Below are 26,946 nucleotides of genomic sequence, written 5' to 3' on the forward strand. Positions count from 1 at the left end.
TGGACCTCAGCTACTGGCAAGCAAGATAGTGGGTTTAAAGAGCCAACCAATACAATGGCTCTCTAAAGGATAGTTGTATGTCCATCTACAGCTTCAGCTGCCAACACGTCAGGCAAAAATAACCATCTTTTTTTCTCCAGTATGAATCGATACAGAGCTGTTGCAATTTAATCTATGAAACAAAGACCATCACCCAATGAAAACAAACAACAAAAGAAAAAACAGAGCTTGACAAATTCGGGTGTGACAATATTTATCACAATATTTCTCTATTCCCTTTGCTTTTAAAAACGTTCTCTCCGAAGGCAGAGAAGCACACCCACGTTTAGCATTGTCCTCATTGTCCTCATGTCCTCATTGTCCCAGGAGGCTCCTGCTAAAGGTGGTGTGAGTGGGAAGTACTGTAGCTAGTACCTTAGGGACAATTCATACAGTCATACAGGCCCAACATCACTCTGGAACCTTCTGTTGATATCCACAGTGATCCAACGTGGCTAAAATAAGACATGATTACGATCGCTCAAACAACCCAAATACACATTTTAATTACGTAAAGAGTTCAGGTACACAGGTAGACCCTTTCAAGATACAGATTATTGAATGCAATTTCTCAGAGCATCATTGAAGTCATTTTTGTTGTTGTTGTCTTGTCTGTTGAAAACACTGGACACCCCTTAAAGAAGTGAATGTAGAATCAACTTAAGTGGTTCATGACAGCAGCCTTTCTGCCTTCTTTCTCTCTCCTGCTTTCTCAGTGGAGCTAAAATGGCTGCCAAACTAAAATGGCCACTAAAACAACTCGGCATCTGAATGTAGGGCACGCAGTGACGCATTCTCCTTCTATATCTACTGCCGTCTCCTCTAGGCCTGTATGTATTACTGCCATGTCCACATGGCTTGGTGCGTTGACATGTGCCTGAGCTCTCAGTGCAGTGTGCACACGCCTCATGATACCCTGAAGAGTACAGAGTTCTTACATTTAAAAAAAACCATACATGTCTTTGGAGAGAAGCGAAAACATACATGTCTTTTTTTAGTTAGGTCTGGGAGGTGGCAAAAAATACATCATATAGTCTAACACACAGTCAAGGGAGAATGGGGTAACCTGAGCCAAAGTTGAGCCGCCCCCCCCCCTTGTTTCTAAGAAACAATACACAAAATGAATCATTTGACCAAATATTTGGGAAGGGGTCATCATCTCATGGAGACCGTGAAGGAAGAAACCACATGGAAAAAGTGGTTAGCAAGTTAGCGAGTGGTTAGCGAGTCCAAAACACTGGTATTCACCAAGACAAATGAATTGATTGTGTTAAGAGGTTTCATGATGCTTGTATCTAAATTAAAGTAGACCATTTCAAGATTGTTTTATACATCAGTTCTGGTCTGTATAAGCTTCAATGTGAGGTTATAAACCTGGCATGGAAGCACATCCGTGTAGCTGTATGGGCTCATAAAGTCAACATGTTTGCCTTTGGGTACTTTGAGCCAATGGTTGAGCCAAAAGCAAGTAAGAGCTAATTGAAGTGCTTTCTCACCAGGCGAAATACAAGGCATATGAGGTAACAACAGGACCTGGGCCTATGTTAAAAGAGCCTTAAAATGATTCAAATACTGTTGTGATTTTGCATAATTGTGTTTGGGAAATAAAGATAGACATGGTAGAAAAAGTTTTCGGTACAGACATTTGAAAGGCGGCTCACCTTACCTCATACCTGGAGTAAGTAGTGCCGAGAAACCACTTATTAACAGAGGATACAAAACATCCTGAAATATATGTAGATATCTTCGTTAGAAATAATCATTTATTTGCCTTGACGGAATGATGCTGAATGCACCAGAAATGTCTCAACTTACCCCAGTCTCCCCTACTACTAAACTCTGTAGTATGGTGTGTTCTGCTGAAATACATCGGCGGAACTAGTCTTTACTAGTGTTGCTGGTCATACTGAATAAGAGACCATCTGTACAACTCCATCTATAGATTTACATTTTACCCCCTAGACAACCTTTGACCCCTAGTTGACCCCATAACATACAAAAACAAGTTATATATTTTTTTTAAATGCAGAAAAGGCAATGGTGATGAGAAGAATAATAAAAAACAATGTATCATACATCCAGTGTTGGACTTTCACAATGTGCTCAGCAAATACCTCATCTCTCCCAAGTCTCTATACATGTAATACATTTAGAATATCATGGAAAAACACACAACAATAATCCACCTGTATTTTCCAAGCGACCAGATCACTCTTTCTGTCTGGCCTTCAAAAGTCAATGGGGGTTGGACATGAGTCCAATGGTAGTCAATGGTGGTTGGGCATGAGTCCAATGGAAGTCAATGGTGGTTGGGCATGAGTCCAATGGTAGTCAATGGTGGTTGGACATGAGTCCAATGGTAGTCAATGGTGGTTGGGCATGAGTCCAATGGAAGTCAATGGTGGTTGGGCATGAGTCCAATGGTAGTCAATGGTGGTTAGGTATGAGTCCAATGGTAGTCAATGGTGGTTAGGTATGAGTCCAATGGTAGTCAATGGTGGTTAGGTATGAGTCCAATGGTAGTCAATGGTGGTTAGGTATGAGTCCAATGGTAGTCAATGGTGGTTGGGCATGAGTCCAATGGTAGTCAATGGTGGTTGGGCATGAGTCCAATGGTAGTCAATGGTGGTTGGGCATGAGTCCAATGGTAGTCAATGGTGGTTGGGCATGAGTCCAATGGTAGTCAATGGTGGTTGGGCATGAGTCCAATGGTAGTCAATGGTGGTTAGGTATGAGTCCAATGGTAGTCAATGGTGGTTGGGCATGAGTCCAATGGTAGTCAATGGTGGTTGGGCATGAGTCCAATGGTAGTCAATGGTGGTTAGGCATGAGTCCAATGGTAGTCAATGGTGGTTAGGCATGAGTCCAATGGTAGTCAATGGTGGTTGGGCATGAGTCCAATGGTAGTCAATGGTGGTTGGGCATGAGTCCAATGGTAGTCAATGGTGGTTAGGTATGAGTCCAATGGTAGTCAATGGTGGTTGGGCATGAGTCCAATGGTAGTCAATGGTGGTTGGGCATGAGTCCAATGGTAGTCAATGGTGGTTGGGCATGAGTCCAATGGTAGTCAATGGTGGTTAGGTATGAGTCCAATGGTAGTCAATGGTGGTTGGGCATGAGTCCAATGGTAGTCAATGATGGTTGGGCATGAGTCCAATGGTAGTCAATGGTGGTTGGGCATGAGTCCAATGGTAGTCAATGGTGGTTGGGCATGAGTCCAATGGTAGTCAATGGTGGTTGGGCATGAGTCCAATGGTAGTCAATGGTGGTTGGGCATGAGTCCAATGGTAGTCAATGGTGGTTGGGCATGAGTCCAATGGTAGTCAATGGTGGTTAGGTATGAGTCCAATGGTAGTCAATGGTGGTTAGGTATGAGTCCAATGGTAGTCAATGGTGGTTAGGTATGAGTCCAATGGTAGTCAATGGTGGTTGGGCATGAGTCCAATGGTAGTCAATGGTGGTTAGGTATGAGTCCAATGGTAGTCAATGGTGGTTGGGCATGAGTCCAATGGTAGTCAATGATGGTTGGGCATGAGTCCAATGGTAGTCAATGGTGGTTGGGCATGAGTCCAATGGTAGTCAATGGTGGTTGGGCATGAGTCCAATGGTAGTCAATGGTGGTTGGGCATGAGTCCAATGGTAGTCAATGGTGGTTGGGCATGAGTCCAATGGTAGTCAATGGTGGTTGGGCATGAGTCCAATGGTAGTCAATGGTGGTTGGGCATGAGTCCAATGGTAGTCAATGGTGGTTGGGCATGAGTCCAATGGTAGTCAATGGTGGTTGGGCATGAGTCCAATGGTAGTCAATGGTGGTTGGGCATGAGTCCAATGGTAGTCAATGGTGGTTGGGCATGAGTCCAATGGTAGTCAATGGTGGTTGGGCATGAGTCCAATGGTAGTCAATGGTGGTTGGGCATGAGTCCAATGGTAGTCAATGGTGGTTGGGCATGAGTCCAATGGTAGTCAATGGTGGTTGGGCATGAGTCCAATGGTAGTCAATGGTGGTTGGGCATGAGTCCAATGGTAGTCAATGGTGGTTGGGCATGAGTCCAATGGTAGTCAATGGTGGTTGGGCATGAGTCCAATGGTAGTCAATGGTGGTTGGGCATGAGTCCAATGGTAGTCAATGGTGGTTGGGCATGAGTCCAATGGTAGTCAATGGTGGTTGGGCATGAGTCCAATGGTAGTCAATGGTGGTTGGGCATGAGTCCAATGGTAGTCAATGGTGGTTGGGCATGAGTCCAATGGTAGTCAATGGTGGTTGGGCATGAGTCCAATGGTAGTCAATGGTGGTTGGGCATGAGTCCAATGGTAGTCAATGGTGGTTGGGCATGAGTCCAATGGTAGTCAATGGTGGTTGGGCATGAGTCCAATGGTAGTCAATGGTGGTTAGGTATGAGTCCAATGGTAGTCAATGGTGGTTAGGTATGAGTCCAATGGTAGTCAATGGTGGTTAGGTATGAGTCCAATGGTAGTCAATGGTGGTTGGGCATGAGTCCAATGGTAGTCAATGGTGGTTGGGCATGAGTCCAATGGTAGTCAATGGTGGTTAGGTATGAGTCCAATGGTAGTCAATGGTGGTTAGGTATGTGTCCAATGACAAACCGTGTTTTGGATTATCTGCAGTTTAATTTAATGGCATTTCAATGTAATGTCATGTTTGACATGTTGATGATGAGCTCTTTAGGACTTGATGTTGCATTTTCTAAAGCGGATTTAGCTCACTGGGTGGTGATGGGCTGGGGGGTTGGGGTGGTAGTAGTGGTAGTAGTGGTGATGGGCTGGGGGGTACTACACAGAACTGCTGAGAGATGAGGTGGAGGGAGGGATGGGGTGAGGTGTTGTGGTGGTAGTAGTGGTAGTAGTGGTGGTGGTGGTAGTAGTGGTAGTAGTGGTGGTGGTAGTGGTAGTAGTAGTGGTGGTGGTGGTGGTGGGTGGTAGTAGTAGTGGTGGTAGTAGTGGTGGTAGTAGTGGTGGTGGTAGTGGTGGTGGTGTTGGTAGTGGTGGTGGTGGTAGTGGTGGTGGTGGTGGCAGTAGTGGTGGTGGTAGTAATGGTGGTGGTAGTGGTGGTGGTAGTCTGCTAAATGACTTAAATGTAAATGTAATGTAAATGTAGTAGTGGTGGTAGGGGTGGTGGTGGTAGTGGTGGTGGTGCTGGTGGTAGTAGTGGTGGTAGGGGTGGTGGTGGTAGTGGTGGTGGTGGTGGTGCTGGTGGTAGTAGTGGTGGTAGGGGTGCTGGTGGTAGTAGTGGTGGTAGGGGTGGTGGTGGTAGTGGTGGTGGTATTAGTGGTGGTGTGGTGGTAGTGGTGGTGGTGGTAGTGGTGGTGGTATTAGTGGTGGTGTGGTGGTAGTAGTGGTGGTGGTAGGGGTAGTATTGGTGGAAGTAGGGGTGGTGGTATTAGTGGTGGTGTGGTGGTAGTAGTGGTGGTGGTATTAGTGGTGGTAGTGGTGGTGGTGGAAGTAGGGGTGGTGGTGGTGGTAGAAGTGGTGGTGTGGTGGTAATAGTGGGGGTAGTATTGGTGGTAGTAGTGGTAGTAGTGGTGGTAGTGGTGGTGGTAGGGGTGGTGGTGTGGTGGTAATAGTGGTAGTAGTGGTGGTGGTGGTGGAAGTAGGGGTGGTGGAAGTAGGGGTGGTGGTGGTGGTGGTAGTAGTGATTTTAGTGGTGGTGTGTTGGTAGTAGTGGTGGTGTGGTGGTATTAGTGATGGTAGTGGTGGTGGTGCTAGTGCGATGGTAGGTGGGTGGGACGGGAGCTTGGTTGGTTGGTTTGGTTGCTTGTTGCCCCTACACATACCACTCTTTCTTTGAAATGACAGAGCCATCGGTTTGGGACACCATATCATCGGCTATATCCGGCCCGGGGTTGTACTGGAAAGCGAGAGTCCGTTCATCATAATCTTGACTCTCTCCTTCGTCCACCGTGAAATAGGGCCTCTTCAAGTCCTCCGCGTCTCCGTCAAAATCACGCTCGCTTGCCTCGAACCCTCCGGTCACAGCGATCTGGGTAGGCTTCTTCTCGTCATCTGAGTCGTCTGGGTACTGCAGGTTGTTGGGGATGGGAGGGTTGGCCGGCAGGCCCCCGGCCTTGCTGTAGCCGTTCCCAAACACCTGTTTCTTGGTGCTGTAGTCGCCCTTGAAGGTGCGCTGGCGGCGGCGCAGGAACACAAAGAGCAGGGTGGCGGCCGCCGCTAACAGGACGACCCCGCCCACGGCGCCCCCGATGACGGCACCCGCATTGTGCTGCTCCTGCGGGATCTCACGGCCCCCAGGTGGCGGGTTGTTAGGGAATTCTGGGTAGGAAAAGACAGATGGAAGGGGTGTGTCAGTGCTCAGGTGGGAGGAGGAGGAGGGAGTGTGCTCAGTGTGCAGGTGCTCTGTTTTGGGAAGGAAGGAAGGAAGACAAGGAAGGATAAGCAAAGGGAACAGGAAGGACCCCCCCACACACCCCCACCCCACGCCCCCGGAAGCGCACCAACGACGGACCCCCCCACTGCAAAGCAAGCTTTAGTGATCGCCATCCACATGTGACTCTCAAAAGAGTAAGGCAGAAACATACACTGCCAGTCTCACACACCACACACTGCCAATCTCACACACCACACACTGCCAGTCTCACACACCACACACTGCCAGTCTCACACACCACACACTGCCAGTCTCACACACCACACACTGCCAGTCTCACACACCACACACTGCCAGTCTCACACACCACACACTGCCAGTCTCACACACCACACACTGCCAGTCTCACACACCACACACTGCCAGTCTCACACACCACATACTGCCAGTCTCACACACCACACACTGCCAGTCTCACACACCACACACTGCCAGTCTCACACACTGCCAGTCTCACACACCACATACTGCCAGTCTCACACACCACACACTGCCAGTCTCACACACCACACACTGCCAGTCTCACACACCACACACTGCCAGTCTCACACACTGCCAGTCTCACACACCACACACTGCCAGTCTCACACACCACACACTGCCAGTCTCACACACTGCCAGTCTCACACACCACACACTGCCAGTCTCACGCACCACATACTGCCAGTCTCACACACCACACACTGCCAGTCTCACACACCACACACTGCCAGTCTCACGCACCACATACTGCCAGTCTCACACACTGCCAGTCTCACACACCACACACTGCCAGTCTCACGCACCACACACTGCCAGTCTCACACACTGCCAGTCTCACACACCACACACTGCCAGTCTCACGCACCACATACTGCCAGTCTGTAACACACCACACACTACCAGTCTAATAAACAAGACAATGCAGACACAGAGCACTACTTTTGGCCAGGGCAACATAAGTGGACTATACGAGGAATACCGTGCCATTTGGGAGCATGTGATTGGTGTCTAGACAAACCCCTTGTCTAATAGGAGCAGGATGGCCTAGTCTAACAGGAACAGGAACATGATGGTCTTGTCTAACAGGAACAGGATGGCCTTGTCTAACAGGAGCAGGATGGCCTTGTCTAACAGGAACAGGATGGTCTTGTCTAACAGGAACAGGATGGTCTTGTCTAACAGGAACAGGATGGTCTTGTCTATCAGGAACAGGATGGTCTTGTCTAACAGGAACAGGAACAGGATGGCCTAGTCTAACAGGAACAGGATGGTCTTGTCTAACAGGAACAGGATGGTCTTGTCTAACAGGAACAGGATGGCCTTGTCTAACAGGAACAGGATGGCCTTGTCTAACAGGAACAGGATGGTCTTGTCTAACAGGAACAGGAACAGGAACAGTAACAGGATGGCCTAGTCTAACAGGAACAGGATGGCCTAGTCTAACATGAACAGGAACAGAATGGCCTTGTCTAACAGGAACAGGATGGCCTTGTCTAACAGGAACAGGATGGTCTTGTCTAACAGGAACAGGATGGCCTTGTCTAACAGGAACAGGGTGGTCTTGTCTAACAGGAACAGGGTGGTCTTGTCTAACAGGAACAGGAACAGGATGGCCTTGTCTAACAGGGACAGGGTGGTCTTGTCTAACAGGAACAGGAACAGGATGGCCTTGTCTAACAGGAACAGGAACAGGATGGCCTTGTCTAACAGGAACAGAATGGCCTTGTCTAACAGGAACAGGAACAGGATGGCCTTGTCTAACAGGAACATGATGGCCTTGTCTAACAGGAACAGGATGGTCTTGTCTAACAGGAACAGGAACAGGATGGCCTTGTCTAACAGGAACAGGGTGGTCTTGTCTAACAGGAACAGGAACAGGATGGCCTTGTCTAACAGGAACAGGAACAGGATGGCCTTGTCTAACAGGAACAGGATGGCCTTGTCTAACAGGAACAGGATGGTCTTGTCTAACAGGAACAGGAACAGGATGGCCTTGTCTAACAGGAACAGGATGGCCTTGTCTAACAGGAACAGGGTGGACTTGTCTAACAGGAACAGGAACAGGATGGCCTTGTCTAACAGGAACAGGAACAGGATGACCTTGTCTAACAGGAACAGGATGGCCTTGTCTAACAGGAACAGAATGGCCTTGTCTAACAGGAACAGGATGGTCTTGTCTAACAGGAACAGGATGGCCTTGTCTAACAGGAACAGGATGGCCTTGTCTAACAGGAACAGGATGGTCTTGTCTAACAGGAACAGGAACAGGAACAGGATGGCCTTGTCTAACAGGAACAGGATGGCCTTGTCTAACAGGAACAGGATGGTCTTGTCTAACAGGAACAGGATGGTCTTGTCTAACAGGAACAGGAACAGGATGGCCTTGTCTAACAGGAACAGGAACAGGATGGCCTTGTCTAACAGGAACAGGATGGCCTTGTCTAACAGGAACAGGATAGGTTTGTGCCACAGACAGACAGCAGATAATAATAATATATGATAATATAATATATAATATATAATATATGCCATTTAGCAGACGCTTTTATCCAAAGCGACTTACAGTCATGTGTGCATACATTCTACGTATAATCACAGTTGCAGGCTGAACACTAGGCACAGTATGGGAGGGCAGAGGGAGAAAAGGGAGAAGAGGGAGGGAGGAAGAGACAGGAGGGGGGAGAAAGAGGAGATAGGGAAGGGAGGGATGGATGGATGGATGGAGAGGAGTGAAGGAGCGTAGGGAGGGAGGGATGGGAGGGAGAGAAAGGAGGGAGACGAGTAAAGAACAGGGGGAGGAAGAGGAGGGAGAGACAGGAGGGTGGGAGAGGAGGGAGGGACAGGAGGGAGAGGAGTAAAGAACAGGGGGAGGAAGAGGAGGGAGGGACAGAAGGGTGGGAGAGGAGGGAGGGACAGGAGGGAGAAGAGTAAAGAACAGGGGGAGGAAGAGGAGGGAGAGACAGGATGGTGGGAGAGGAGGGAGAGGAAGGAGTGACAGGACAAAGACTCTATTCTCATTATCTAAGGCTTATTGTTATAGTCCAACCACAAGCCTGAATAATACTTGGTCTCTCAACCCTGCTAAAAATCACCCATAGTGAATGAAATCTAAACGACAACCAACTGAGAAATGTTTCAGAGTACCTTGATGCCGACTACGCCACACAATTTCCCCCTCCTAATTCACATCTCGCTCTCTTTCCCTCTCTCGCTGTCTCTCCCTCTCTCTCGCTCTCCCTCTCTCGCTCTCTCTCCCTCTCTCGCTGTCTCCCTCTCTCGCTGTCTCTCCCTCTCTCGCTGTCTCTCCCTCTCTCGCTGTCTCTCCCTCTCTCGCTCTCTTTCCCTCTCTCGCTGTCTCTCCCACTCCTCTCTCAGGATATGTGACCGACCAGCTCGATTCGTTTGAAATTGTGTTTTTGACATTGGATAAAAGTACAGACTCTGAGCTAGGAAATGATGTATCATACACTACAGTTGAGGAACAATGGGAAAGTAATTCTTCTTTGAAAGTTGATCAACTAGTAACCCCACATTTGAATGTTTTGGTATCTAGTGAAGAGCTCTTCTTTGTCTACACCCATTCAGCTTCGTTACCACCCTCTTCAGCTTTAGCCCCACCCATCTCTTTAAGGATTCACATGTATGACATCAGCATATAGCTGACAACGTGTTAACTTTAGGTCAATTGTATTCATTATTACAGGAAAAATAAACTCACAACAAAATCATTCCTTATAAGTTAGTGAAAAGCTAATTACTGAAAATAGCTTACGGTTGTGAATGTGATTTAAAAACAAGCTAAATATTCTAATGGAGTTTTTAGAATTTGGTCACCGTCTTGCTGTCCTAACGTTATATCCTAATTTGACTTTTGTGCAGTTAACTAAACAATGAGCCATAATCCCAAATCATGACTTTACTATCCTGCAGGTAGCTAACCAACCAGGTTCAATGGTAGCTAGCTAGCTAACATCAGGCTATGACTATCAATGCAAATGGCTCCGAGATACCAATAATCTAATAGTATAACTACACAGATCATACACATAATGTTAGCTAGCGAGCCACCAACCTAATGTCAGTGGCAGAGAGGGTGAAGTGTTTGTCCATGTATACAGGTAGAAAATTCGAGCTAGCAACATTTTCAGATATTATACATTTCTCATTTTGTCAGAACGTCTTTTTCATTGGAAGTGAAAGCTTCAGCTAATAGTAAGCTTCAACTTCCAATAACAATGTAGTTCTGACTAAATTTGAAATGTAAAATATCTGAAAATGTTGCTAGCTCGATTTTTCTACCCGTATACATGGATCAACACTTCACCCTCTCTGCCACGGTTGCCACGGTTGCCCTTAGTTTGAAGATATAATCCAGAGACAGGTGTTTATACAACAGCCTTCTGTGTGTTCTCTATTCGACTCCCTCTGCATATTTGCAATAAAATGCCAGAATTTTCTCCTCTCTCATACCTGCTTCCACCAGGCATTCTACTAATTTTAAACTGTGTCCTCCAGAAAGTGAAGAGCAACATCAGGAAAAATAAAGAAAAGGAATCTCAGTGTCTAGTCTACTAAAAGGATAAAGGAATCTCAGTGTCTAGTCTACTAAAAGGATAAAGGAATCTCAGTGTCTAGTCTAGTAAAAGGATAAAGGAATCTCAGTGTCTAGTCTAGTAAAAGGATAAAGGAATCTCAGTGTCTAGTCTACTAAAAGGATAAAGGAATCTCAGTGTCTAGTCTACTAAAAGGATAAAGGAATCTCAGTGTCTAGTCTAGTAAAAGGATAAAGGAATCTCAGTGTCTAGTCTAGTAAAAGGATAAAGGAATCTCAGTGTCTAGTCTACTAAAAGGATAAAGGAATCTCAGTGTCTAGTCTAGTAAAAGGATAAAGGAATCTCAGTGTCTAGTCTAGTAAAAGGATAAAGGAATCTCAGTGTCTAGTCTAGTAAAAGGATAAAGGAATCTCAGTGTCTAGTCTAGTAAAAGGATAAAGGAAAGTGTCTAGTGTCTAGTCTAAAAGGATAAAGGAATCTCAGTGTCTAGTCTAGTAAAAGGATAAAGGAATCTCAGTGTCTAGTCTAGTAAAAGGATAAAGGAATCTCAGTGTCTAGTCTAGTAAAAGGATAAAGGAATCTCAGTGTCTAGTCTAGTAAAAGGATAAAGGAATCTCAGTGTCTAGTCTACTAAAAGGATAAAGGAATCTCAGTGTCTAGTCTACTAAAAGGATAAAGGAATCTCAGTGTCTAGTCTACTAAAAGGATAAAGGAATCTCAGTGTCTAGTCTACTAAAAGGATAAAGGAATCTCAGTGTCTAGTCTACTAAAAGGATAAAGGAATCTCAGTGTCTAGTCTACTAAAAGGATAAAGGAATCTCAGTGTCTAGTCTACTAAAAGGATAAAGGAATCTCAGTGTCTAGTCTAAAAGGATAAAGGAAAAGGATAAAGGAATCTCAGTGTCTAGTCTAGTAAAAGGATAAAGGAATCTCAGTGTCTAGTCTACTAAAAGGATAAAGGAATCTCAGTGTCTAGTCTAGTAAAAGGATAAAGGAATCTCAGTGTCTAGTCTACTAAAAGGATAAAGGAATCTCAGTGTCTAGTCTAGTAAAAGGATAAAGGAATCTCAGTGTCTAGTCTAGTAAAAGGATAAAGGAATCTCAGTGTCTAGTCTAGTAAAAGGATAAAGGAATCTCAGTGTCTAGTATAGTAAAAGGATAAAGGAATCTCAGTGTCTAGTCTACTAAAAGGATAAAGGAATCTCAGTGTCTAGTATAGTAAAAGGATAAAGGAATCTCAGTGTCTAGTCTACTAAAAGGATAAAGGAATCTCAGTGTCTAGTCTAGTAAAAGGATAAAGGAATCTCAGTGTCTAGTCTACTAAAAGGATAAAGGAATCTCAGTGTCTAGTCTACTAAAAGGATAAAGGAATCTCAGTGTCTAGTCTACTAAAAGGATAAAGGAATCTCAGTGTCTAGTCTAGTAAAAGGATAAAGGAATCTCAGTGTCTAGTCTAGTAAAAGGATAAAGGAATCTCAGTGTCTAGTCTACTAAAAGGATAAAGGAATCTCAGTGTCTAGTCTACTAAAAGGATAAAGGAATCTCAGTGTCTAGTCTAGTAAAAGGATAAAGGAATCTCAGTGTCTAGTCTACTAAAAGGATAAAGGAATCTCAGTGTCTAGTCTACTAAAAGGATAAAGGAATCTCAGTGTCTAGTCTACTAAAAGGATAAAGGAATCTCAGTGTCTAGTCTACTAAAAGATAAAGGAATCTCAGTGTCTAGTCTAGTAAAAGGATAAAGGAATCTCAGTGTCTAGTCTAGTAAAAGGATAAAGGAATCTCAGTGTCTAGTCTAGTAAAAGGATAAAGGAATCTCAGTGTCTAGTCTAGTAAAAGGATAAAGGAATCTCAGTGTCTAGTCTAGTAAAAGGATAAAGGAATCTCAGTGTCTAGTCTACTAAAAGGATAAAGGAATCTCAGTGTCTAGTCTACTAAAAGGATAAAGGAATCTCAGTGTCTAGTCTACTAAAAGGATAAAGGAATCTCAGTGTCTAGTAAAAGGATAAAGGAATCTCAGTGTCTAGTCTAGTAAAGGGATAAAGGAATCTCAGTGTCTAGTCTACTAAAAGGATAAAGGAATCTCAGTGTCTAGTCTAGTAAAAGGATAAAGGAATCTCAGTGTCTAGTATAGTAAAAGGATAAAGGAATCTCAGTGTCTAGTCTACTAAAAGGATAAAGGAATCTCAGTGTCTAGTCTAGTAAAAGGATAAAGGAATCTCAGTGTCTAGTCTACTAAAAGGATAAAGGAATCTCAGTGTCTAGTCTACTAAAAGGATAAAGGAATCTCAGTGTCTAGTCTACTAAAAGGATAAAGGAATCTCAGTGTCTAGTCTAGTAAAAGGATAAAGGAATCTCAGTGTCTAGTCTACTAAAAGGATAAAGGAATCTCAGTGTCTAGTCTACTAAAAGGATAAAGGAATCTCAGTGTCTAGTCTACTAAAAGGATAAAGGAATCTCAGTGTCTAGTCTACTAAAAGGATAAAGGAATCTCAGTGTCTAGTATAGTAAAAGGATAAAGGAATCTCAGTGTCTAGTCTACTAAAAGGATAAAGGAATCTCAGTGTCTAGTCTACTAAAAGGATAAAGGAATCTCAGTGTCTAGTATAGTAAAAGGATAAAGGAATCTCAGTGTCTAGTCTACTAAAAGGATAAAGGAATCTCAGTGTCTAGTCTAGTAAAAGGATAAAGGAATCTCAGTGTCTAGTCTACTAAAAGGATAAAGGAATCTCAGTGTCTAGTCTACTAAAAGGATAAAGGAATCTCAGTGTCTAGTCTACTAAAAGGATAAAGGAATCTCAGTGTCTAGTCTAGTAAAAGGATAAAGGAATCTCAGTGTCTAGTCTACTAAAAGGATAAAGGAATCTCAGTGTCTAGTCTACTAAAAGGATAAAGGAATCTCAGTGTCTAGTCTACTAAAAGGATAAAGGAATCTCAGTGTCTAGTCTACTAAAAGGATAAAGGAATCTCAGTGTCTAGTATAGTAAAAGGATAAAGGAATCTCAGTGTCTAGTCTACTAAAAGGATAAAGGAATCTCAGTGTCTAGTCTACTAAAAGGATAAAGGAATCTCAGTGTCTAGTCTACTAAAAGGATAAAGGAATCTCAGTGTCTAGTCTACTAAAAGGATAAAGGAATCTCAGTGTCTAGTCTACTAAAAGGATAAAGGAATCTCAGTGTCTAGTCTACTAAAAGGATAAAGGAATCTCAGTGTCTAGTCTAGTAAAAGGATAAAGGAATCTCAGTGTCTAGTCTAGTAAAAGGATAAAGGAATCTCAGTGTCTAGTCTAGTAAAAGGATAAAGGAATCTCAGTGTCTAGTCTAGTAAAAGGATAAAGGAATCTCAGTGTCTAGTCTACTAAAATGATAAAGGAATCTCAGTGTCTAGTCTAGTAAAAGGATAAAGGAATCTCAGTGTCTAGTCTAGTAAAAGGATAAAGGAATCTCAGTGTCTAGTCTAGTAAAAGGATAAAGGAATCTCAGTGTCTAGTCTAGTAAAAGGATAAAAGAACCTCAGTGTCTAGTCTACTAAAAGGATAAAGGAATCTCAGTGTCTAGTCTAGTAAAAGGATAAAGGAATCTCAGTGTCTAGTCTACTAAAAGGATAAAGGAATCTCAGTGTCTAGTAAAAGGATAAAGGAACCTCAGTGTCTAGTCTAGTAAAAGGATAAAGGAATCTCAGTGTCTAGTAAAAGGATAAAGGAATCTCAGTGTCTAGTAAAAGGATAAAGGAATCTCAGTGTCTAGTAAAAGGATAAAGGAATCTCAGTGTCTAGTCTAGTAAAAGGATAAAGGAATCTCAGTGTCTAGTAAAAGGATAAAGGAATCTCAGTGTCTAGTAAAAGGATAAAGGAATCTCAGTGTCTACTAAAAGGATAAAGGGGGAGAGGATGGTGAGAGAAAGAGAAAATACAGCTCCCTAAACATTTCCCCTAACCCTAACCCCTAACCCCTAACCCTAACCCCTAACCCTAACCCCTAACCACTAACCCTAACCCCCAACCCTAACCCCTAACCCTAACCCCTAACCCTAACCCTAACCCCTAACCCCCAACCCCCAACCCTAACCCCTAACCCATAACCCCCCCCTAACCCTAACCCCTAACCCTAACCCTAACCCCTAACCCTAACCCCTAACCCCTAACGCTAACCCCTAACCCCCAACCCTAACCCCTAACCCCTAACCCTAAAACATTCACCTATGGCATGCTACGGCAGCCGTGAACCTTTCTACTAAGAAGACCGAGAATAGAGGATTCATACATTTATGTGGAGGTGGAAACACTAATGTAGGATCACAGAGTGATACAACGCTGCAATATTCAGCTGCGGGATATCAGCCGTAATGTTTCTGTAACAGACAGAAAAGATGAGCACATGCATGGAACATGTTGGCAACAATACCAAAAGACAGAGGCTTCAGGCTACAAACATCTCACCTCTACTGGCTAGCCCACGCCAGGGGCACACTGGGCTACAATACTTTAATTCCCTTAACACATCATCCACCCATAGTGTATCAGCCTTAATGTTTCTGCTAAGACAAGCATAGAAGAGAGAATTTACAATGCATTGCAAACGGTTGGCAACAGTGCCAGAGGACGGAACAGGCTATACACAGGCTACAACAATGTGACGGTGTGTTCTCTCTCTGAGATACACTGAGAATATATATTCTATGGTCCAATAATACAAAGACACACTGGGCTACAAGTCTACCAGTTCCAGGCAACATTTACCTGTGGTTTTGTTTCTGCTAAAGTAGATAGAATAACGGCCTCACACACGCATGAAACACGGCACAACATGTCAGCTGTGCATCACACGATCACAGTGCTACAACGCTATCACGTCTAACGCCAGTAGCCATTATCTCAAAGTTATTGTATTCTTTCACAGGGAGAAAAATTAACTTCACAACCAATGGCTCTGTTATTCTGGGGTGGCAGGGTAGCCTAGTGGTTAGAGCGTTGGACTAGTAACTAGAAGCTTGCGAGTTCAAACCCCTGTACCCTGTACAAGGTACAAATCTGTCGTTCTGCCCCCTGTCGTTCTGCCCCTGAACAGGCAGGTAACCCACTGTTCCAAGGCCGTCATTGAAAATAAGAATTTTTCTTAACTGACTTGCCTGGTTAAATAAAGGTTAAAAAAATAAAATAAATAAAAAATTATACCATTCACCACACCCAGATTAAACTAACTTCTGTTATTATTAACCAGAGCCCAAATGGCACCCTTTATAGTGCACTACTATTAACCAGAGTCCAAGTGGCACCCTTTATAGTGCACTACTATTAACCAGAGCCCAAATGGCACCCTTTATAGTGCACTACTATTAACCAGAGTCCAAATGGCACCCTTTATAGTGCACTACTATTAACCAGAGCCCAAATGACACCCTTTATAGTACACTACTATTAACCAGAGCCCAAATGACATATACACTATATATAAAAATGTACTGTATGTGGATACCCCTCCACATTAGTGGATTCGGCTGTTTCAGATAAACCCATTGTTAACAGGTGAATAAAACCGAGCACACCACCATGCAATCTCCATAGACAAACATTAACAGTAGAATGGCTCGTACTGAAGAGCTCAGTGACTTTCAACGTGGCACCGTCATAGGATGCCACCTTTCAAACAAGTCAGTTCGTCAAATTTCTGCCCTGCTAGAGCTGCCCTGGTCAACTGTAAGTGCTGTTATTGTGAAGTGGACACATCTAGGAGCAAAAACGGCTCAGCCACGAAGTGGTAGACCACACAAGCTCACAGAACGGGACTGCTGAGTGCTGAAGCACATAAAAATCATCTGTCCTCTGTCGCAAATCTCACTACTGAGTTCGAAACTGCCTCTGGAAGCAACGTCAGCACAATAACTGTTCATTGGGAGCTTCATGAAATGGGTTTCCATGGTCGAGCAGCCGCACACAAGCCTAAGATCACCATGCGCAACGCCAAGCGTCGGCTGGAGTGGTGTAAAGACACCGCCATTGTACTTTGGAGCAGTGGAAATGTGTTCTCTGGAGTGACTAATCATGCTTCACCATCTGGCAGTCCCGACGGACAAATTCGCGTTTGGCATATGCTAGGAGAACGCTACCTGCCCCAATGCATAGTCCCAACTGTAAAGTTTGGTGGAGGAGGAATAATGGTCTGGGGCTGTTGTTCATGGTTCGGGCCCCTTAGTTCCAGCGAGGGGAAATATTAACACTACAGCATACAACACATTCTAGATGATTCTGTGCTTCCAACTTTGTGGTAACAGTTTGATAAAGACCCTTTCCTGTCTCAGCATGACAATGCCCGTGAGCACAAAGCGAGGTTCATACAGAAATGGTTTGTCAAGATTGCTGTGGAAGAACTTAACTGACCTGCACAGAGCCCTGACCTCAACCCCATCGATCACCTTTGGGATGAATTGTAACGCCGACTGCGAACCAGGCCTAGTCGGCCAACATCAGTGCCCGACCTCACTAATGCTCTTGTGGCTGAATGGAAGCAAGTCCCTGCAGCAACGTTCCAACATCTAGTGGAAAGCCTTCCCAGAAGAGTGGAGGCTGTTATAGCAGCAAAGGGGAGGGGGACCAACTCCATATTAATGCCCATGGTTTTGGAATGAGATGTTCGACGAGCAGGTGTCCACATACTTTTGGTGTAAACACAGTGGCAAGAAAGATTTTATGAACCCTTTGGAATTTCCTTTCTGGATAAATTGGTCATAAAATTTGATCTGATCTTCATCTAAGTCACAACAATAGACAAACACAGTGTGCTTAAACTAATAACACACAAATTATTATATTTTTCTTGTCTCTATTGAATACATCATTTAAACTTTCACAGTGTAGGTTGGGAAAAGTACGTGAACCCCTAGGCTAATGACTTCTCCAAAATATAATTGGAGTCAGGAGTCAGCTAACCTGGAGTCCAATCAATGAGACGAGAATGTAGATGTTGGTTAGAGCTGCCTTGCCCTACATAAAGAACTCACAAAATGTGAGTTTGCTATTCACAAGAAGCATCGCCTGATGTGAACCATGCCTTGAAGAAAAGAGATCTCAGAAGACCCAAGATTAAGAATTGTTGCCTTGCATAAAGCTGGAAAGAGTTATAAAAGAGATCTCTAAAGTCAGTCCACGGTAAGACAAATTGTCTATAAATGAAGAAAGTTCAGCACTGTTGCTACTCTCCCTAGGAGTGGCTGCCCTGCAAAGATGACTGCAAGAGCACAGTGCAGAATACTCAATGAGGTTAAGAAGAATCCCAGAATATCAGCTAAAGACATACAGAAATCTCTGGAACATGCTAACATCTCTTTTGATGAGTCTACGATACGTAAAACACTAAAGAAGAATGGTGTTCATGGGAGGACACCACGGAAGAAGCCACTGCTGTCCCAAAAAAACATTGCTGTCTGAAGTTTGAGAAAAGAGCACCTGAATGTTCCACAGCGCTACTGGCAAAATATTCTGTGGACAGATGAAAATAAAGTTGAGTTGTTTGGAAGGAACACACAACACCTATGTGTGGAGAAAAAAGGCACAGCACACCAACATCAAAACCTCATCCCAACTGTAAAGTATGGTGAAGGGAGCATCATGGTTTGGGGCTGTTTTGCTGCCTCAGGGCCTGGACAGCTTGCTATCTTTGACAGAAAAATGAATTAAAGTTTATCAAGACATTTTGCAGGAGAATGTAAGACTATCAGTCCGCCAATTGAAGCTCAACAGAAGTTGGGTGATGTAACAGGACAACGATCCAAAACACAGAAGTAAATCAACAGAATGACTTCAACAGAAGACAATACACCTTCTGGAGTGGCCCAGTCAGAGTCCTGACCTTCTGGAGTGGCCCAGTCAGAGTCCTGACCTTCGGGAGTGGCCCAGTCAGAGTCCTGACCTTCTGGAGTGGCCCAGTCAGAGTCCTGACCTTCTGGAGTGGCCCAGTCAGAGTCCTGACCTTCTGGAGTGGCCCAGTCAGAGTCCTGACCTTCTGGAGTGGCCCAGTCAGAGTCCTGACCTTCTGGAGTGGCCCAGTCAGAGTCCTGACCTTCTGGAGTGGCCCAGTCAGAGTCCTGACCTTCTGGTCTGGCCCAGTCAGTGTCCTGACCTTCTGGAGTGGCCCAGTCAGAGTCCTGACCTTCTGGAGAGGCCCAGTCAGAGTCCTGACCTTCTGGAGTGGCCCAGTCAGAGTCCTGACCTTCTGGAGTGGCCCAGTCAGAGTCCTGACCTTCTGGAGTGGCTCAGTCAGAGTCCTGACCTTCTGGAGTGGCCCAGTCAGAGTCCTGACCTTCTGGAGTGGCCCAGTCAGAGTCCTGACCCTCTGTAGTGGCCCAGTCAGAGTCCTGACCCTCTGTAGTGGCCCAGTCAGAGTCCTGACCTTCTGGAGTGGCCCAGTCAGAGTCCTGACCTTCTGGAGTGGCCCAGTCAGAGTCCTGACTTTCTGGAGTGGCCCAGTCAGAGTCCTGACCTTCTGGAGTGGCCCAGTCAGAGTCCTGACCTTCTGGAGTGGCCCAGTCAGAGTCCTGACCTTCTGGAGTGGCCCAGTCAGAGTCCTGACCTTCTGGAGTGGCCCAGTCAGAGTCCTGAACTCAACTCGATTGACATGCTGTGGCACCACCTCAAGAGACCAGTTCACACCAGACATCCCAAGAATATTGCTGAACTGAAACAGTTTTGTAAAGAGGAAAGGTCCACAATTCCTCCTGACAGTTGTGTAGGTCTGATCCGCAACTACAGAAAACGTTTTGTTGAGGTTATTGCTTCCAAAGGAGGGTCAACCAGTTATTAAATCCAAGGGTTCACATACTTCTCCCACCCTGCACTGTGAATGTTTACACAGTGTGGTCAATAAAAACATGAACACATTTCATTGTTTGTATGTTATTAGTTTAAGCAGACTGTGTTTGTCTATTGTTGTGATCTGGATGAAGATCAGATCAAATGTCGTGACGATGCTGAAATCCAGCTCCCAAAGGCTTCACATGCTTTTTCTTGCTACTGTATATATTATGTATATCGTGTAGTGTATTCTGTAGGGAATAGGGCGCTATTTGGGACGCATAGAGCTCCGATAAAAATGATTATGTCAGGCCAGAGAGAGACAGAGAGACACAGAGAGAGAGAGAGACAGAGGAGAGAGAGAGACAGAGAGAGAGAGAGAGAGAGACAGAGAGACAGAGAGAGAGAGAGACAGAGAGAGAGAGAGAGAGAGAGAGAGAGAGAGAAGAGAGAGAGAGAGAGAGAGCGAGACAGAGAGCGAGACAGAGAGAGAGACAGAGAGAGAGACAGAGAGACAGAGAGAGAGACAGAGAGAGAGAGAGAGAGAGACAGAGAGAGAGAGAGAGAGAGAGAGAGAGAGAGAGAGAGAGAGAGAGAGAGACATCTCAGTCTCAGATCCAGACAGCTTGTGAAGGATTACAGTTCCAAAAGCCAAACCTTCGGTCTGCGATTATATTATATCACTGGATAAAAAGACATTCCAAGAGGATAGAATAGCCAAAGATCATTTCAGACAACATTAGCTTAAATTGCATCTAATAATTTGTATTTCTATACGCTGCTATTGATAGCATGTAATGTTGCCTTGAAAATAAGCATATCTCTCACGGATATTCAATGATTGAATGCCACAAAGACATCTTCCTCCACAGACGATCCACAATTCTGAATACCACTGAATAGGCCCCCTAATCCCTCCACTAGATAGGCCCCCTAAACCCTCCACTAGATAGGCCCCCTAAACCCTCCACTAGATAGGCCCCCTAAACCCTCCACTAGATAGGCCCCCTAATCCCTCCACTAGATAGGCCCCCTAAACCCTCCACTAGATAGGCCCCCTAAACCCTCCACTAGATAGGCCCCTAAACCCTCCACTAGATAGGCCCCCTAAACCCTCCACTAGATAGGCCCCCTAAACCCTCCACTAGATAGGCCCCTAAACCCTCCACTAGATAGGCCCCCTAATCCCTCCACTAGATAGGCCCCCTAAACCCTCCACTAGATAGGCCCCCTAATCCCTCCACTAGATAGGCCACCTAAACCCTCCACTAGATAGGCCCCCTAATCCCTCCACTAGATAGGCCCCCTAATCCCTCCACTAGATAAGCCCCCTAAACCCTCCCCAGCCCTGTATAGAACCAGCCCTGTATAGAACCAGCCCTGTATAGAACCAGCCCTCTCCAGCCCTGTATAGAACCAGCCCTGTATAGAACCAGCCCTCCCCAGCCCTGTATAGAACCAGCCCTGTATAGAACCAGCCCTCCCCAGCCCTGTATAGAACCAGCCCTGTCTAGAACCAGCCCTGTATAGAACCAGCCCTGTCTAGAACCAGCCCTGTATAGAACCAGCCCTGTCTAGAACCAGCCCTGTATAGAACCAGCCCTCCCCAGCCCTGTATAGAACCAGCCCTGTATAGAACCAGCCCTGTCTAGAACCAGCCCTGTATAGAACCAGCCCTCCCCAGCCCTGTATAGAACCAGCCCTGTCTAGAACCAGCCCTGTATAGAACCAGCCCTGTCTAGAACCAGCCCTGTATAGAACCAGCCCTGTCTAGAACCAGCCCTGTATAGAACCAGCCCTCCCCAGCCCTGTATAGAACCAGCCCTGTATAGAACCAGCCCTGTCTAGAACCAGCCCTGTCTAGAACCAGCCCTGTATAGAACCAGCCCTGTATAGAACCAGCCCTCCCCAGCCCTGTATAGAACCAGCCCTGTATAGAACCAGCCCTGTATAGAACCAGCCCTGTATAGAACCAGCCCTGTATCTGCCAGCCCTGTATAGAACCAGCCCTGTATAGAACCAGCCCTGTATAGAACCAGCCCTGTATAGAACCAGCCCGCTCTTATCCTTAATGTCATCATGTAGACGAGCCGACCAGCACTGTGTCTGTGAGCTGTTGACTAGATGGCCTTTTTAGATGGGCATGGGATCTTTTTTGACTGTTTGAGTACTCTAATATTTATTTGTTTATACTGTATATATATATATATACATTTTTTTTTATGTCCTCACTGGAAAACAAAAGTTATGTACACATTTATCTACATTACCTTCAGACACATTGACTTTTCCCACATTTTGTTACGTTACAGAATTATTTTAAATTGGATTAAGTAAAAAAACAATCGCACCCTATTCCCTATTTAGTGCACTACCTTTGACCAGATTGGTATGGCGACTAAATAGGGTGCCATATAGGACATATATTTCCCTCTCTCTGCCCAGAGGGCCACACCACCACCACTACCCCTGAACTCTAGCTTTCACTGTTCATTACCGACCCACTCTATCAATGCACCGTAAAGTCACAGCCACAGTCTTCTGTAGCCTCTCTCTCTATCACTCTCTCTATCCCTCTCTCTCATGCCTCCCTCTCTTTCCTGTCTCCATCTCTCTCTCCATTCCTCTCTATATCTCTCTCTATCCCTCTCTTTCCTGTCTCCATCCCTCCATCTGTCTCCATCTCTCTCTCCATTCCTCTCTATATCTCTCTCTCTCTATCCCTCTCTCTCTCTCATCCCTCTCTCTCTCTCATCCCTCTCTCTCTCTCATCCCTCTCTCTCTCTCATCCCTCTCTCTCTATCTCTCCATCCCTGTCTCTCTATCTCTCCATCCCTGTCTCTCTATCCCTCTCTCTCTCTCATCCCTCTCTCTCTCTCATCCCTCTCTCTCTCTCATCCCTCTCTCTCTCATCCCTCTCTATCTCTCCATGCCCCTCTCCATCCCTGTCTCTCTATCTCTCCATCCCTGTCTCTCTATCCCTCTCTTCACTGTCTCTCTCCTCCCTCTCTCTCGCTCTCTCTCTCTCCATCCATCCCTCTGTCTCTCATCCTCTCTCTCTCTCTCTCTCTCTCTCTCTCCATCCACCCCTCGCTCTCTATCCCTCTCTTTACTGTCTCTCTCCTCCCTCTTTCTCCATCCCTCTCTCTCTCATCCCTCTCTCTCTCTCTCCATCCATCCATCCCTCTCTCTCTCATCCCTCTCTCTCTCTCTCTCTCTCTCTCTCCATCCATCCCTCTCTCTCCATCCCTGCCTCTCGATCTCTCTCTCTCTCTCTCTCTCTCTCTCTCTCTCTCTCTCTCTCTCTCTCTCTCTCTCCATCCATCCCTCTCTCTCCATCCCTGCCTCTCGATCCCTCTCTCTCTCTCTCTCTCTCTCTCTCTCTCTCTCTCTCTCTCTCTCTCTCTCTCTCCATCCATCCCTCTCTTTCTCATCCCTCTCTCTCTCTCTCTCTCTCTCCATCCATCCCTCTCTCTCTCATCCCTCTCTCTCTCTCTCTCCATCCATCCCTCTCTCTCCATCCCTGCCTCTCTCCATCCATCCCTGTCTCTCCATCCCTGTCTCTCTCATCCCTCTCTCTCTCTCTCCATCCATCCCTGCCTCTCCATCCCTCTCTCTCTCTCCATCCATCCCTCTCTCTCTCTCTCCATCCATCCCTCTCTCTCCATCCCTGTCTATCCATCCCTGTCTCTCCATCCCTGTCTCTCTCATCCCTCTCTCTCTCTCCATCCCTCTCTCTCCATCCCTGTCTCTCTCATCCCTCTCTCTCTCTCTCCATCCATCCATCCCTCTCTCTCTCTCATCCCTCTCTCTCTCTCCATCCATCCCTGTCTCTCTATCCCTCTCTCTCTCATCCCTCTCTCTCTCTCTCCATCCATCCCTCTCTCTCCATCCCTGTCTCTCTATCCCTCTCTCTCATCCCCTCTCTCTCTCTCCATCCATCCCTCTCTCTCCATCCCTGTCTCTCCATCCCTCTCTTTACTGTCTCTCTCCATCCATCCCTCTCTCTCCATCCCTCTCCATCCATCCCTCTCTCTCCATCCCTCTCTCTCCATCCCTGTCTCTCCATCCCTCTCTTTACTGTCTCTCTCCTCCCTCTCTCTCCATCCCTCTCTCTCCATCCCTCTCTCTCCATCCCTGTCTCTCCATCCCTCTCTTTACTGTCTCTCTCCTCCCTCTTTCTCCATCCCTCTCTCCATCCATCCCTCTCTCTCCATCCCTCTCTTTACTGTCTCTCTCCTCCCTCTTTCTCCATCTCTCTCTCTCTCCATCCCTCTCTCTCCATCCCTCTCTCTCCATCCCTGTCTCTCCATCCCTCTCTTTACTGTCTCTCTCCTCCCTCTTTCTCCATCTCTCTCTCTCCATCCATCCTCTCTCTCCATCCCTCTCTCTCCATCCCTGTCTCTCTATCCCTCTCTTTACTGTCTCTCTCCTCCCTCTTTCTCCATCTCTCTCTCTCTCCATCCCTCTCTCTCCATCACTGTCTCTCTATCCCTCTCTTTACTGTCTCTCTCCTCCCTCTTTCTCCATCCCTCTCTCTCCATCCCTCTCTCTCCATCCCTCTCTCTCCATCCCTGTCTCTCTATCCCTCTCTTTACTGTCTCTCTCCTCCCACATCTCTGAAGTTGGAGACTTTTATCTCCCTCACCAACTTCAAACATCTGCTATCTGAGCAGCTAACCGATCGCTGCAGCTGTACATAGTCTATCTGTAAATAGCCCACCCAATCTACCTACCTCATCCCCATACTGTTTTTATTTACTTTTCTGCTCTTTTGCACACCAGTATCTCTACCTGTACATGTTCATCTGATCATTTTTCACTCCAGTGTTAATCTGATAAATTGTAATGATTCACTCCTATGGCCTATTTATTGCCTCCTCATGACTTTTGCACACAATGTATATAGACTCTTTTTCAACTATGTTATTGACTTGTTTATTGTTTATTGTTTACTCCATGTGTAACTTTGTGTTGTTGTCTGTGTCACACTGCTTTGCTTTATATTGGCCAGGTCGCAGTTGCAAATGAGAACTTGTTCTCAACTAGCCTACCTGGTTAAATAAAGGTGAAATAAAATTTTAAAAATCTAAAAAAGTAATCTCTCTCCATTCCTCTCTCTCTCCACCCCCCCTCTCTCTCTCTCTGTCTCTCTCTCTCTCCATCCCTCTCTCTCTCTCCGTCCCACTCTCTCTCTCCGTCCCTCTCTCTCTCCATCCCTCTCATCCCTCTCTCTCTCCGTCCCTATCTCTCTCCATCCCTCTCATCCCTCTCTCTCTCCCTCTCCATACATCTCTCTCTCATCCCTCTCTCTCCATCCATCTCTCTCTCTCCCCATACATCTCTCTCATCTCTCTCTCTCTCTCTCTCTCTCTCTCTCTCTCTCTCTCTCTCTCTCTCCATCCATCTCTCTCTCTCCAGCAGTGCTAGACCTGGCCACAACCAGACACAGAGCTCAGCAAACCTTGGTTACAATAGTAGTTGTTTTCTATCACATATTTTCACTGTGCTTAATTTTGCTAGAACCAATCAAACTGCTCAAAAAGTTCAAACGCCATCTGGCACTCTCAGGCAGTCTCAATCAAACTCTGAAATACATGTTTTATAGATATTGACTACTATGTGAACCCATGCAGGTGTGGGTGTCAGCTCTCAGCCCTCTCAGCTCTCAGGTTTTAATCTGACCCTGTAATGGGATTATTCAGGCTTCATTACACACATGAATGGGAGAGAGAGCAATGCTAGGTCACCTCCAGCAGCCTAGCATACAATAATCAACATTCCTCCCTCTTCCTCTGAATCCCTCCACCCCTTCACCTCCTCCCTCCATCCTCCACCACCTCGACAAGGTAAGGGAAGACATCCGCCCACCTCAGTCCAGGGGGCTTGAAGGGGATGGAAGGAATGGGAGAAGAGAGGACGGAGGATGGAGGGTGTGGGGGAGAAGAAGGTAGAGATAAAAGGTAAGCTGGGCAGCCTGTTAATCCTCTCCTCTACCCTCCACTGCTCTCCTCTGCAGTGATCCCCGTCCCTTCACCCTTCCCTCCCTCAGAACCCCTCTAATTGGCTAGCTTTATGTAGATGATTTTTCTCCAATCAGAAATCCCAACCAGGGAGTTGTGTACAACCATTTAAAAGTTGAAAACATCCCAATAAGACAGACAGGACCATAAAAACAAGTAGGGAGAGAAAAATCTGAAGTCCTACCACATGTAGTCCTACCATCTGAGGTCCTACCACATGAAGTCCTACCATCTGAGATCCTACCATCTGTAGTCCTACCATCTAAGGTCCTACCATCTGTAGTCCTACCACCTGAAGTCCTACCATCTGTAGTCCTACCACCTGAAGTCCTACCATCTGTAGTCCTACCATCTGAGATCCTACCATCTGTAGTCCTACCACCTGAAGTCCTACCATCTGTAGTCCTAACATCTGAGGTCCTACCACATGTAGTCCTACCATCTGAGATCCTACCACCTGTAGTCCTACCATCTGAGGTCCTACCACCTGTAGTCCTACCATCTGAGGTCCTACCACCTGTAGTCCTACCATCTGAGGTCCTACCACCTGATGTTATGCCATCTGAGGTCCTACCACCTGATGTTATGCCACCTGAGATCCTACCACCTGAAGTTCTACCACCTGTTGTCCTACCACCTGAGAACCTACCACCTGTAGTCCTACCATCAGATGGTCCTACCACCTGATGTTATGCCACCTGAGGTCCTACCATCTGGGGTCCTACCATCTGAGGTCCTACAACCTGATGTTATAACATCTGAGGTCCTACCACCTGAAGTCCTACCATCAGATGGTCCTACCACCTGAGATCCTACCACCTGAGATCCTACAACCTGATGTTATGCCATCTGAGGTCCTACCACATGATGTTATGCCACCTGAGGTCCTACAACCTGAGGTCCTACAACCTGAGGCCCTACAACCTGAGGTCCTACCACCTGAGATCCTACCATCAGATGGTCCTACCACCTGATGTTATGCCACCTGAGGTCCTACCATCTGGGGTCCTACCATCTGAGGTCCTACAACCTGATGTTATAACATCTGAGGTCCTACCACCTGAAGTCCTACCATCAGATGGTCCTACCACCTGAGATCCTACCACCTGAGATCCTACAACCTGATGTTATGCCATCTGAGGTCCTACCACATGATGTTATGCC

At 45.9% G+C, this 26,946-nt stretch overlaps 1 protein-coding gene across 4 annotated transcripts in view; it reads right to left on the minus strand.

The window, feature by feature from the left end:
* The window catches only part of LOC124005882 (nectin-1-like), a 579,711-nt gene that overhangs the window by 271,610 nt on the left and 281,155 nt on the right, over positions 1-26,946 (minus strand). The window contains exon 6 of one of the 4 annotated variants that reach the window (XM_046315517.1): positions 5,686-6,327. The exons of the other annotated variants lie outside the window; for them this stretch is intronic. Coding sequence (XP_046171473.1) covers positions 5,822-6,327 — 506 coding nt within the window. The 3' untranslated portion in view covers positions 5,686-5,821. Of the gene's footprint in view, positions 1-5,685; positions 6,328-26,946 lie in introns of those variants that run through there. 4 annotated transcript variants of the gene reach the window in all.

The sequence above is a fragment of the Oncorhynchus gorbuscha genome, linkage group LG19 (genome assembly GCF_021184085.1).
Source record: "Oncorhynchus gorbuscha isolate QuinsamMale2020 ecotype Even-year linkage group LG19, OgorEven_v1.0, whole genome shotgun sequence".
Taxonomy (NCBI): domain Eukaryota; kingdom Metazoa; phylum Chordata; class Actinopteri; order Salmoniformes; family Salmonidae; genus Oncorhynchus; species Oncorhynchus gorbuscha.